The 12,757-nt window shown below is 43.0% G+C and overlaps 1 protein-coding gene across 3 annotated transcripts in view; it reads right to left on the bottom strand.

Moving 5' to 3' along the window:
* NSMAF (neutral sphingomyelinase activation associated factor) overlaps positions 1 to 12,344 on the bottom strand; it is a 66,344-nt gene extending 54,000 nt beyond the window's left edge. For 2 of the 3 annotated variants that reach the window (XM_062188466.1, XM_062188467.1), the window contains exon 1: positions 12,247 to 12,344. In XM_062188466.1, coding sequence (XP_062044450.1) covers positions 12,247 to 12,305 — 59 coding nt within the window. In that variant the 5' untranslated portion in view covers positions 12,306 to 12,344. Of the gene's footprint in view, positions 1 to 11,506; positions 11,588 to 12,246 lie in introns of those variants that run through there. The other variant, XM_062188468.1, reaches the window with a different exon arrangement.
* Positions 12,345 to 12,757: the final 413 nt, after the last annotated feature.

The following is a 12,757-nucleotide window of genomic DNA, read 5'->3' as shown; positions in this document are numbered from 1 at the left end:
AAAAGCCATAATTAATATCCTTACCAAGAAGAAATTACACCTATGACACAAGATGAGATTCCTCATTTTAAAAAATGTGAACAGAAAGAACACTCGTAAAATTTAAGATAATGACAGCAAGGAACCAGTTCTACCATGCTAATAGGTAACTTCTATTGACTTGTCCTCTATTTTTAAATCCATGAACAAGAATTAGTCATGAGCTAATAATAAGCCCAGAGTATAACAGCAAATGCTATCATTACTTAATACAAATGTCAATAAAATAAAAGTTGAAGATTGTTAGGAAGACCTTCATGCATCAGATAATTTCCAGGAAGGCAGAGATCAGGAAGATACTTGCTAATCATATTGAGCCTTATTTTCAGCTTATTTAGCTTATTTTGAATATATTGAGGACTGGAATATATTGCTTGGGCTGGAGGTATACAACTCTCCTTTTTGTCTCCCAATCTTCCCTCTCCTCCCTCTTGGAGAAAGGGGAAAACAGAGCAAATACTCTTTTAAAACACCGCTGCATAATTTTATTACTATGAAGTAGCGTTCAGCGACAACTAGCTCTTCCATATAATTATTAGAATATAATCATATGAGGTCTTTGCTAATTATATACTGAAGTGATCTTCTGTATATAAAGAGAATTGGAAATGAAAAAAAAAAAAAACAAAAAACAACCTGGTGTTAAAATGGAAATGGCATAGAAAATTAATTAATTTGAAAAAAAAATTATGTAGGATCTCTGTCTTTAATGTGCTGTACATTGCTATTTAATGCTATAATTAGTAATCCAATGGTAGTTTTTTCACTTGATGTTGCTATATGGGCAAAATGTTGAAACCTTTACCTAATATATACTAAATTGATCTTCTGTATACAAAGAGAATTGAAAATGAATCTTTACATGAATGGATGGGGAAAGGGAGCGGGAGGGGGGAGGGTTGCGGGCGGGAGGGAAGTTATGGGAGGGGGGAGGCCATTGTAACCCACAAGCTATACTTTGGAAATTTATATTCATTAAATAAAAGTATAATAAAAAAAAAAAAGAATATAATCATATATTCTAATTGGTTCCTTGCTGTCAACTATTTTAGAACTAAAATTATTTTGGTAAGTGGAATAATTATAGTCGCAATTTGTCAATATGCATATTTTGCAAAAAATGTAAAATGTATAGTGAAGGCTACAACCCAATTTTATCATGTAAAGTTAAAAGATTAAGGAATTTTTCCGAAATTTTTTTCATTTTACTGAAGTTACACCAGCTTTACAATTCTTCTATGTAAAAATTGTAATTAAGTTTCATGGTATTTTGAACAATGCTTTTCAAATTACATTCTATGGAATAATCTCATATTTAAAAAACTAAATCACTGTTTTTGAAATTTTGGTCTAATCCATTAGCATTCTATACAACTATAAATTGTTTCTTTAGGAGACTATTGGCCTGGGTCCTGTATTTGCCTAGTTTAATCAGTGTTTAAGGAAGTATGGTATAATTCTCTTTAGATAAGTTTCTTCCTTGAGCAATTCAATTTTTGTCCTAAAAATATATTGTCCTACCCTCATGTCAGTGAATTTTAAAGTATAACACCCAATGAACAACATAAAATAGCTCTACTCAGACAGTCCTTATGGAGTAACGCTCATTCAAAAGTCATTCAACATCTTGTTGATTAGTATTGACAGTGGATTAAGGTTCTGCTACTCGATCCTCTCTATGGAATGGAGATATAAAACAGGCTTCACTGTGTTGAGTATGACACCACCTCAATGGGAGAAAGCACATGATACTCAGGTGACACATGTGGTGCCCAGGAACATCCGCAAGTGTTATGTACTTGCCACTTCTGTTCTCAATACCCCAACACCGTCCTTAGATCAACCTGGACTATATGTCCCCAAAAGAGGGCTGGTGTAATCAAACTGGACATTTTTCTAAGCTTCTGAAAATTATTTCTGATATGAGGAATAAAATAAGAAAACTGTTGGACAGACCAGGGTATGACCACCAACCTGCTCCCCCAACCATTGGAAGCATCTCCCCAGTAATATACTGGACAGCAATCTCTGAAGAGTTGAAGAGTCAAAGGGATGGAGGGTATCATACTTTTCCTTACCCATCGTATAATAAAAGACAGTTAACAAGAAAAAAGCATAACAAATGTACTCGACATGAGAGACTTAAGCAATGAAAACCCAGGGAAAACCCTCCATTTTTATGTTTAGGTTCTGTGCCGAAATCTGGACAAAAAGGTATTATGTCACGGCAACAGAATGAGGGAGGAAGCCCAGCAAGGTTTGTCAGTCCAGATTCTTCTGGCTTTTCTGTGCAGATTTTCTTCCTGGGTATGCAGCAGGACCTCTCTGGAATGAGGGTCTTCAAGATCTGGCTATGGGGAAAATAAGTTTTGGTTTCTACGACTCTCTTCAAGGGACAAAGAAGTGGGAGTCCAGAGGGCAGAAGATCAGAGAGAAATTTTTCTTCTGGGGCCTTCCAACTTTCCACAGTTCAAAGCACTCAGAATGCCAAAGTGCTTTATTTCTGGGTATCATTTTCTGAGGCCCCACCATTCAAGCAATATTACTTCAACTAACTTGTACTAACATTAATTTTTCCTCTCTTAATCCTGCTACTAAACCATCTCAAAAACAAACCTTCTTGCCAAAGTTCAGATTAACTAAATCTACTGCATTTTCCTGATCCATGGGTCAGAACTTCATCAACAGATTACCAAGATCTGCTTCCATAGTGACTTCATGCTGGAGACTAGTGACTACTTCCTCTTCTGGTGGTTTATAAATTATCTGCCTCCTCCAGAATTAGCACTACATACATCTGTCCTTTCAGCACCTCAAAAGACTTTCAAAAAGTTCCTGGATCACTGAAACAATTCTAAACTGAAAAACTGCTCAACTCAAACTCTCCCAGGAGTTTACGCCGGGAGACATAAGCACACACATGCCCTTTCACCTCACCCGTCTTGTGAAAGCTCATCCTGTCTCTTTCAGTCTGATGCTATCAGGAACAGAGTGCAAAATAAGAACCATTTTTCTGTCCTAAATCCGCCTTGCACTATTAGGCTAGCCCCAGGCAACAGCCTAATACTACCTCATTTCCAAAACAACTTTAGAAGATTACTTTTATGGCTTTTTAAAAATTCACAGTATTTTTTAAAACCTCCATTCATACAGGGACTTTAACCTTCTAAAAGCTAACTGTGTATAACTTTCTTGCTTTATAGTTTATAAATATTATAAGCTCAGAGGAACATTACCTGTACAACCACATCTCCCGATTATCTGCAACTCTTCTGGAAATACCATTTGGACTGGATATTGTGAATTCTATTTCTGACAGTTTGACAAACTTCCTTGGTCAATATGCTTTCCAAAACAGTCCAGTAATCTACACTTATCTTTTTCTTCTCTATAAACTTCCAATACTTGCATCCTTAGAAATATGATCTGCTCCCCATGTGTATAATCTGATATGAACTCTCAGTCGAAGGTTTCTTTCATTGCATCTTGATCATTTTTCTTTAATGTTAAGAATTAAGTTCTTGGTGACTGGTATTGCAGCACAGCAGGTTAAGCAGTTGCCTGTGACACCAGCACCCCATATGCGCTCTGATTGAGTCCCTGCTGCTCCACTTCTGATCCAGCTTCCTGCTAAGGCACTTGGGAAGGCAGTAGAAGATAGCCCAAGTGCATTGACCCCTGCCACCCACGTGGGAGACCTGGATGAATCTCTGGGCTCCTGGCTTCAGCCTGGCCTGTCCACAGCTCTTTCAACAGTTTGGTGAGTGAACCCGTGGACAGAAGATCTTTTCTTTAAGATTTTTTTTTAAATTTATTTATTTGAGAGGTAGAGCTACAGACAGAGAGGGAGAGATAGAAAGGTCTTCCATCCACTGGTTCACTCCCAAAATGGCCGCAATGGCCAAAGCTGAGCCTATCCGAAGCCAGGAGCTTCTTCTAAGTATCTCATGCAGGTGCAGGGCCCAAGCACTGAGACCATCTTCCACTGCTTTCCCACGCCATTAACAGGTGGCTGGATCAGAAGTTGAGCAGCTTGCACATGAACTAGTGCCCATGTGGAATGTTGGTGCTGCAGGCGGAAGCTTAGCCTACCACACCACAGCGCTGGCCCCTCGATATCTTTTTTAATCAAGGATCATAGTAGATTGTTTCCATGAAATGTTTCCATAATATATTATCAAGAACATAAAGATGGAAGAATAGTTTGAAGGGATAACAACAACAAAAAAGATGAATACTTATTTAGAGTGGTGCTTCTCAAACCTTTATGTGCATCTGGGGATCTTGTTAAAATGCAGATTCTAATGCACACCTCGGGGCAGGGTAGAGGATGGGGATGGGGGGCCTGGATTCTAACAAGTTCCAGGCAAGCTCACACTGTAGGCCTAAAAAGGGATAAAGTAGCTAGCTGAGCTGGCAGCCACAAACCAGAAGGCCCTGCCCCATGTAATTCTACTCTGTCAGAACACTCCCTTTCCCAGGATGTTCATCCAGGACCTGGGGAAGGGTCTCCATGTAAATATGTATATTAATCTCTACCTGGAATTTTATGGAGGAGTCATAAACTTCCCAGGTATCCACGCCACCTCATAAAAGGAGATACTGGGAGGTGATTGCTCTCTTCCATTGGAGACAAGGATGAGAGAAGGTGCTGAGGGTGTCTCCCCTCTCCCCTTCCCTTCCCTGACCTGCTTCTCTATCCAGCCTACTCTAACTATGCCCACGTGTGTATGTGCTTGCTTTCTTACCTTCTAGATAAACATTATCACTTTGTGCACCGTATTTGTGCCTGCACTTGGGATTCCTGGAACAGGAATGTAAACCCCCACTTCTCCCACAACAGGCCCATGGTCCATACGTTTAGTACCAAGGTTCTAGTTTCAACATAACCCAGGCTTCAGTCATTCCTGAATCACTCGAAATTTCAGAGATCCCACATAAAAATGAGTAGTACTCAGCAGGTCACATGCCTAATATTTAAAACAGAAGCAGTATGTTACAGTAGAAAGGGACTGGACTTGGACCAGAGAACATTTGTTCTAGTCTTAGCTCATGACATTATTGCTTGACCTTAATTCAGTCACCTTACTTACCTAGGCCTCGTGTTCAAATATAAAACTGGGGAGATAAAGATTAAATTACCTCAAAAGCTTTTTTTTTAAATCAACAAGTCTATAGATTCATTAAATAAAACTGGGCTTAAAGAAATCATCAGGAATTTCATTTATACCACTATAACAGTTCAAATGTCCAAAAAACAATCTCTCTATAGATCTCCATAAAATTGCTCAATAAATTACTTAAAAATCTTTTAATGTTTGGCTGAGGTAAAGGGAAACAAACATACAGCATAAATCCAAAGATGTTAGCAGGCATTAGAGCAGCCTTTTGTCCTGAGGTCTTTGCCTAGCCCTTCAAGTAACAGAGACCCTCAATTTATTATGAGAAATTCAGAGGGGATGGCACAATAAAATCCAAGAAAAATAAATGTGGTCCTTCCCCTGCCCTAGGCAGAAATACAAGCTTTTTGGAAAAATACCCTTTAAATCTGTGTCTGTTAGAATTTCCAACAAAAAACCTCTAAGGAAAAGAAATCACAATTGAAAATCATAAAACATGAGGAAGTAAAATTACTGATTAAGTCAGAGAAGGAATAAACAATCTAACTTGTAAAGACTATAAATATTTTGTATTACACAAATAATTCCTTAAGTTTAAAGAACAAAATGAATTGTTATAAAAATAAACCAAGTAGACAAATTTAAAAATATTTAAAATTAAGGGACCAGTGCTGTGGCATAGAGGGTTAATAAGCCTCCACCTGCTGTGCTGGCATCCCATATGGGTGTCTGTTCAAGTCCTGGCTGCTCCACTTCTGATCCAGCTCTCTACTAACGCACCTGTGAAAACAGCAGAAGATGGCCCAAATACTTGGGCTCCTGTGCCCATGTAGGAGACCAAAAGGAAACTCCTGGCTTCAGCCTGGCCCAGTCCAGGCCGTTGTGGCCATATGGGGAATGAACCAACAGATGAAGATTTTGCGTGTTCTCTCTCCTCCCTGCCCTTCCCTCCCTAAATCTCTGCTTTTCAAATAAATAAATAAATGTATTAAAATAATTAAAATTAAAAATTTAAATAGATTAAACAGCAAATTAAGCAATGAGAGAGAAAACTGATAAATTGTAAAATGGATTTAAATAACTCTAAACGCATGGAAAAGACAAATTACAGAATCATTGAGACATCAAAGAACGGGGGAAAAGTAATATTCCAAGAGCTAAAGGATTAGCTCCAAATTTTCCAAAACGATTTCAGTTTAGGAACCCAAGAAGGAGGAATAAAGAAAAAGCAATCTATATCTATACAAACAGCAAACACTGTAAAGAGAGGATTAAAAAAAAAATTAGGTGCAAGCATAGCAGGTTAAGCCTGCATCCCATATTGGAGTGCCTGGTTCCTGTCCTAGCTACCCTGCTTCTGATCAAGCTTCTAGCTAATGCATCCTGGGAGCAGCAAGAAATAGCTCACTCAGGCCCCTGCCACTCACAGGTAGGCCCAGATGGAGTTTAGGCTCCTGGCTTCAGCCTGGCCCCACCCAACTACTCTGGACATCTGGGGAGTAAACCAATAGATGGAAGATATATGTCTCTTTTTCACACTCGCTTGCTCTTGCTCGCTCGCTCTCTCTCTCCCTCGCATGCATATGCACTCTGTCATTACTCTGCCTTTCAAATAGATGAAAAAACATTGTTGAAAAATAAAAATTCATCAAGTTATTTAAGAGGAAGAAAGAAATGATGTGTTAGGTATTCCAAGTTTCTGTTAGAAGGGCAAAGAGAATGATTAGCTTCAGACCTTAAATATGTTAAAATTTCAAAAGCAAGAACTAGAAAAGAAAAAATAAAATACATTTTTTCCATACTCCTCAGGGCAAAGTGACAGGGAGCAGGGGCCTTATTAAACCCAAAGGAGGGAGCAGGTTGGGGGTGGGGAAGATATAAAAAATAAAAAAGCAGCCATGTATCAAACTTACATGTAATAAAAAATATAAATAGAATGAACTAATTTGTTAACACAAAAATTATCAAGATAATTTATTTAAAAAGTCCAATTACTTACAAGAAATAAGCCTAAAACCTAATGAGATATAAAAGTTAAAAAGAGAACAATGAAGAATTCTATACAATGAAAATAGCCAACAGAGAAGGAGGGAGAGAGGGGTAGAGGAGGAGGAAAAAACTATTATATTCTTAGAACTGTACCTATGAACTATATTGAATCTGTTAAAAAACTTTAAAAATAAAAAACTTAATAGCCAAAAGAAAACTGACATAGCTATATTAACATCAGATAAAACAGATAAAATCATTACTAGAAGAGGTCACTACATATTCATAAATGATTCTATGTGCCAAGAGAATAATTCTAAACTATTCATTGAATATTTCAGAATTAATGAAAAGATGATTTTCAAAAATCTGGAAGCTGGGGCTGGCACTGTGGCGGGTAAAGCCGCCACCTGTAGTGCCAGCATCCTATATAGGCACCAGTTTGAGTCTCGGCTGCTCCAATTCCGATCCAGCTCTTTCCTATGGCCTGGGACAGCAGTAGAAGATGGCCCAAGTGCGTGGGCCCCTGCACCTGTGTTAGAGACTAGAAGAAGTTCCTGGCTCCTAGTTTCGGATCAGCGCAGCCCTGGCCATTGCTGCCAATTGTGGAGTGAACCAACAGATGGAAGACCTCTCTCTCTCTGCCTCTCCTCTCTGTAACTGACTTTCAAATAAATATTTAAAAAATCTTAGGCTGATGCTGTGGCATAGCAGGTAAAGCTGCTGCCTGCAGTGCTGGCATCCCATAAGGGCACCAGTTCAAGTCCCAGTTGCTCCACTTCTAATCTACTCTATGCTGTGGCCTAGGAAAGCAGTAGAAGATGGACCTGGAAGACGCTCTTGGCTTTGGATCAGCGCAGCTCTGGCCATTGCGGCCATCTGGGCACTGAAGCAGCAGATGGAAGACCTCTCTCTCTGCCTCTCCCCATCTAACTCTACCTTTCAAATAAATAAATAAATCTTTTTAAAAAATTTATGAGTTGGAAATTTTAAGTCACAATTCTAAATATCTAGTGGGTGAATGACGAAATCACAATGCAATTTAGAAGACATCGAGCACTGAATTTCTTAAATGGCCATTCATATGTATTTTATAAAGCCATTTAAAATATTTTTTAATCAAAATTACACAGCAAACTCAAAATCCATTTATGCATAGATTCCTGTGCCTTCTGAATAATAGGCATTCTGAAAGAGCTTGAAATAGCAAAGAAGGTAATAAGGAGATACACTAGTAATGCTTTCTGGATAAGGCCAATGAAATTGTCTAAATCAGATTATTTGCGACTATCTTAGAAGAGAAAAATAACTTTTTTCAAGTTATTAAGTAGATTTAAACATTCCTGACTAATTGAGTGCTGATTCTGCAATGTATCTGTATTTTCAACACATGGCATATCCTGCAAAGATGAAGTCTACATAATCAGCCTCAGAAATGAAAGACTTAAAGTATAACAAATCACTTCACCCTCTCAACAAGTTTTTAATATAAAAAATGACTACAAATTCAACTGATGAAAAAACATGTTGAGTAAAAGAAATTAATAACAGTATAACCAAAGGAAGCAAAGTTGAAATCTCATAGTGCCTGTAAGACTATGAATGTAGGATGTTAAGAGAGAATTCCAGATCACTATTGTTTTAGCTTGGCATGGTAGCTTACCACTATAACTAAGTGATTTATTCTTGTAAAGACAAGAGTACAGCTCTTCCTCAGAAGGAACTTACCATCTAAGTTTCTATGGAACCCAAAAGAGAAACAACTGTATTATCACCAGCACAAGATGTGAAAACCAAAAATATTTAACAATTAGTCTACTCCTAAATCTGAAGAGGAATATCTTAAACAGCAGTAGTTTGTAGAATATTCTCACCTGCTAACCTACTGCACACATCCACCATTCCCCCACAACACCACAGAATGCAGACTTATGTGTGGCACCATCTATGCCTCCCAGGCCATCGTAGGCCCAGCCAGTCCCCACATTGCACAGTAGGCTTTGGTCCTAAACCCCAAGGCCCAACACCGGTGTCAGCCCCATCCCTACCCTAATGGGATTCGCTACTCCTACTTCCCTGCCCTCCCCACAGCAAAAGTTTAACAGGACCTGTTCCTGTTAAACATGCTCTCTTGATCTCTCTCTTATGCTCTCCTCCTCTCTCTTACTCTCTCGCCCTCCCCCCCCCCCCCCCAGGTTGGGCTTACCCCACCCGTCAATAAACCTTTCCTCTAACTCAGTGTTTGCTGTGTTTTGTGGCGGCCTTACATAGAAGACAGGTGAACTGTCTTTTAAATGCTTTTACATTTACTTTCATCCACACCTGCACAGGACTTTCAAAATCAATAAAATCAATATGGGTCCTGTCTTCTAAATCTTAACCAGGATACTCTTGATAGTTAATGTGAATGGCCAAGTCTCTAGCTTTCTAATCTAAAAACTACCAGAGCATTTCTTCATAAACATCGCAAATAAACAACAGCACTATAAGGTCATTCACATGTGAGCAGAATTACCATGTTTATACTTGCTCTTAGCCAAAAGGCTGAAAAGTGACAGAACTACAAGATAGTTAAATTTGAATTTCAAATAAACAGACAACATTCTGTTACTAAAATACCTATATCACTGCTTTTCTGAAATTTGCATTTAACTGTGTATCCTGTATTTTATCCTACAATACAAACTGGGATTCTTCATCACCCTATGCAATCCACCACACCAAGAGCTATCAATTCTACCTCGGGAAAATATCTACAATCAATCCACTTTTCTCCATTTCTTCTGCCAGCACCTCGGCGTGAACCATCAGTACAACAATCTCTCAGCCTCTGTTTTTACTCCAGGAGAAATATCACTTACTCTAAATGCAACAGCATCAAGTTACCAATAAGAAAAATGAAAGCTAACGTCCAGTCTGTCTATGCTGGGGCCATTATCTGGAAGCTGCAGAAGTCTGAAATCCCAAAGTCAGCAACCAGAGGATCCAAAGAACTCACAATGAGAGGGGGCCTCACCTGTGTAACCTCTGTAACAAGGAAAGGAATATTTCTCTGGGTTAAGTGAGAGTCATCACCTGTATCAGTCATTTTCCCTAATTTGTCTGTTGTTTGCAAGGCATAAGCTAGAAAAAAAAAAAAATCTTTGCAGAATTGGTCACTCTGAGGCCGGATAAAGTCATGTCTTTCCAGACAAATTTCTAAGATTCATAAAGAGCCTGCCTGCCTCGAGTCCACACCTGATTGTGTGACAGATGCCTGAGCTTTGGAGCCATAGTCTGTGGGCACCATCCTAGTTCCAGCCTGAGCATCAGCCTAAGGCTGCAAAATCATGGGGCAGAGCGTTAAGAATTTGAGCAGTCAGCAAGTAGAACTGAAAGAAATGTAAAACACGTGGCGCAAGCCTTTTCAGATGACTGAAGCTCCGAAACAGCTGATGCCTCCTGAGGATCAACGTCTTGGTTGTTAAGTGTTGCTTGCTGGCCAGGTGTGACCAACGGACGCTAACAACGCAGCTTCCAAGTGGAAAGACAAGTGCAGACTTGGTCTGCGGTGACACTGCACTGCTACCTACGCTAACCCAATCAAACACAAATGACCTCCACCGAAAGAACAAGCAGCTCTAAAGAAGACAGGTTTTCCTGTTTATCAAGGAGGCCAGAGATCTGTTACAAGCCACACTTCGATCATACAGCCTGGTGGCAACTCAAGCGTTTCCAAGTTCTTACAACTTAAACCTGAACGTCCATCTTCACACAGAATACCAACAAGCCTTCATGGTGCTGACACTGAACAAACTCCCCCCAGCTCTTTCCACAGGAAACGCACAACGCACATGCAGTCAGAAGAGCATCCGCGCAAGTGCGAGTTATGTCACTTACAGCCCAGCTATTATTTAACAAACAAGACTTCCTGCGGCTGAATCGCAACCACACTACCAAAAACACGTTAGCCAAGCCGTGTCCAAGATACCAGGGGTCTGCAAAGGGTTTATGGAACATACATATTATGAAAAAGCGATGCGTGGATTTCTTCATTATCTTGCACCAAAGTACCATCATCTTTTGATGGTACTTTAACACAAAGTTTCTGAAGTAGCCGTCCGTGTTTTCTGTCTTAACTAGAGACAAATACAAATGTCTGTCTGTCTGTCTGTCTCTCTCTCTCTCTCACTCACACACACACACACACACACACGCAAGTCTGCACCTGTACCAGCAAGGAGCCCAGCAGGGCAGAGGCGCAGCTCTCCCCACCCACGCCGTGTCTGTCCAGTGACTTCGCCCTCGATCCTTTTGCACCCCGGACCACACGCCCGAGGCTCAGCAGGGTGTTTCGGTCACAAATGGAGGAGACTTACGGCCACGGCGAGCTTTTCCGAGGACAGGCTCTGCCCCGGGACGGGACTGGCAAGTCGGAAGCGGCGCTGCCGTGGGCCCATTTTCACTTCCCCTAGCGGGACCCCACGTCCTCGCCGGGGCGCCCGCGAGAACGCCTGTCCCGCGGCGCCGCGCCTTCCAACGCCCGGTCTTCACGCTCAGGAACGCCCGGGGAGCGAGCGGCTACGGGGCAGGAGCCGGGCCGGCCTCGGAAGAGGGCCTTTCCGGCCGCGTCCCTCCCAGCCCACTCGGGCGGCAGCGAGTTTGCCTTTGCTTGGTGGCCCAAGCAGCCGGCGGGGAAAGGGCGCCGCGGCTGTGAGGCAGCCACTTCCACCCCCCGAGGCCTGCCCCCGTCCAGCCCGGGTGGGACAAGCCCCGACGCCGGTTCGGGTCTGGGATCGTGGGGAGTCCAACGGCGCACCCTCGCTGGGAGCTCCCGGCTCCGCACTGCGGGGCTCCGGCGCCGCGCGGCCTGCCGGGTGAGCCGGGCCGCGCGCCGGACTTGCGCGGCCGGCCGGCTCCGCCTCGCTCCGCCCGGCTCCAGCGCCCGTGCCCCGGCCCCCGGTCGTCTGACCGCGTCCCAGCGCTCTGCCCACGGCCCTCGGTCCCCGCACACGCGCCCAGCCCCCGCCTCTGAGCCTGGCCCGCAGGCGCCGGCTGCCGTCCCTCAGGGCTCCGGCCGGCGCCCCGGCCTCTGCGCCCAGCCCGGCACGGCGCGCACCTCTCCTTGGAGTAAAGCCGCAGCTGCTGCTCCTGCTGCTTCTTCCGGATAAACGCCATGGAGGGCAGGTGCGGGCGGGCGGGCGCGCGGCGCGCGGGCAGGCCCCGCCGCCGCCCGCCGAGGAGGTCCCGAGCAGCCGCGGAGAAGGCGGACGGACGCGGGCCTGGCTTTCCGTGCGGCGCCGCTGGGCGGCCGAGAGCCCGACGCTGCGCCCCAGGGCCCCGCGGCGTCCCGGCCGCGCTCACCGCAGCATCCTCGCGTGGGGACTCCGGCGGCGTCGTGACTCAGGCCCGGAGGAGGGGCGCGCGGTGACCCGAGGCGCCCCAAACGGGCCGCCCCAAGGGCTCTCCAAGGACCTGAGGCCAGCCCGGGATCCTTCTTCCGCACTCAACCTTTACCCACCGTTGCACTTCCACATTTTCAATATTTTAGGCACGAAAACGGATGCGTGCCCATAAACTACCAATTTGTTGGCCACAGGGACTTGAAATAACAACGTTATGGGTCCTCA

This window comes from Lepus europaeus, chromosome 4 (assembly GCF_033115175.1).
Source record: "Lepus europaeus isolate LE1 chromosome 4, mLepTim1.pri, whole genome shotgun sequence".
Lineage (NCBI taxonomy): Eukaryota > Metazoa > Chordata > Mammalia > Lagomorpha > Leporidae > Lepus > Lepus europaeus.
This window is presented reverse-complemented; position numbering and strand designations above follow the sequence as displayed.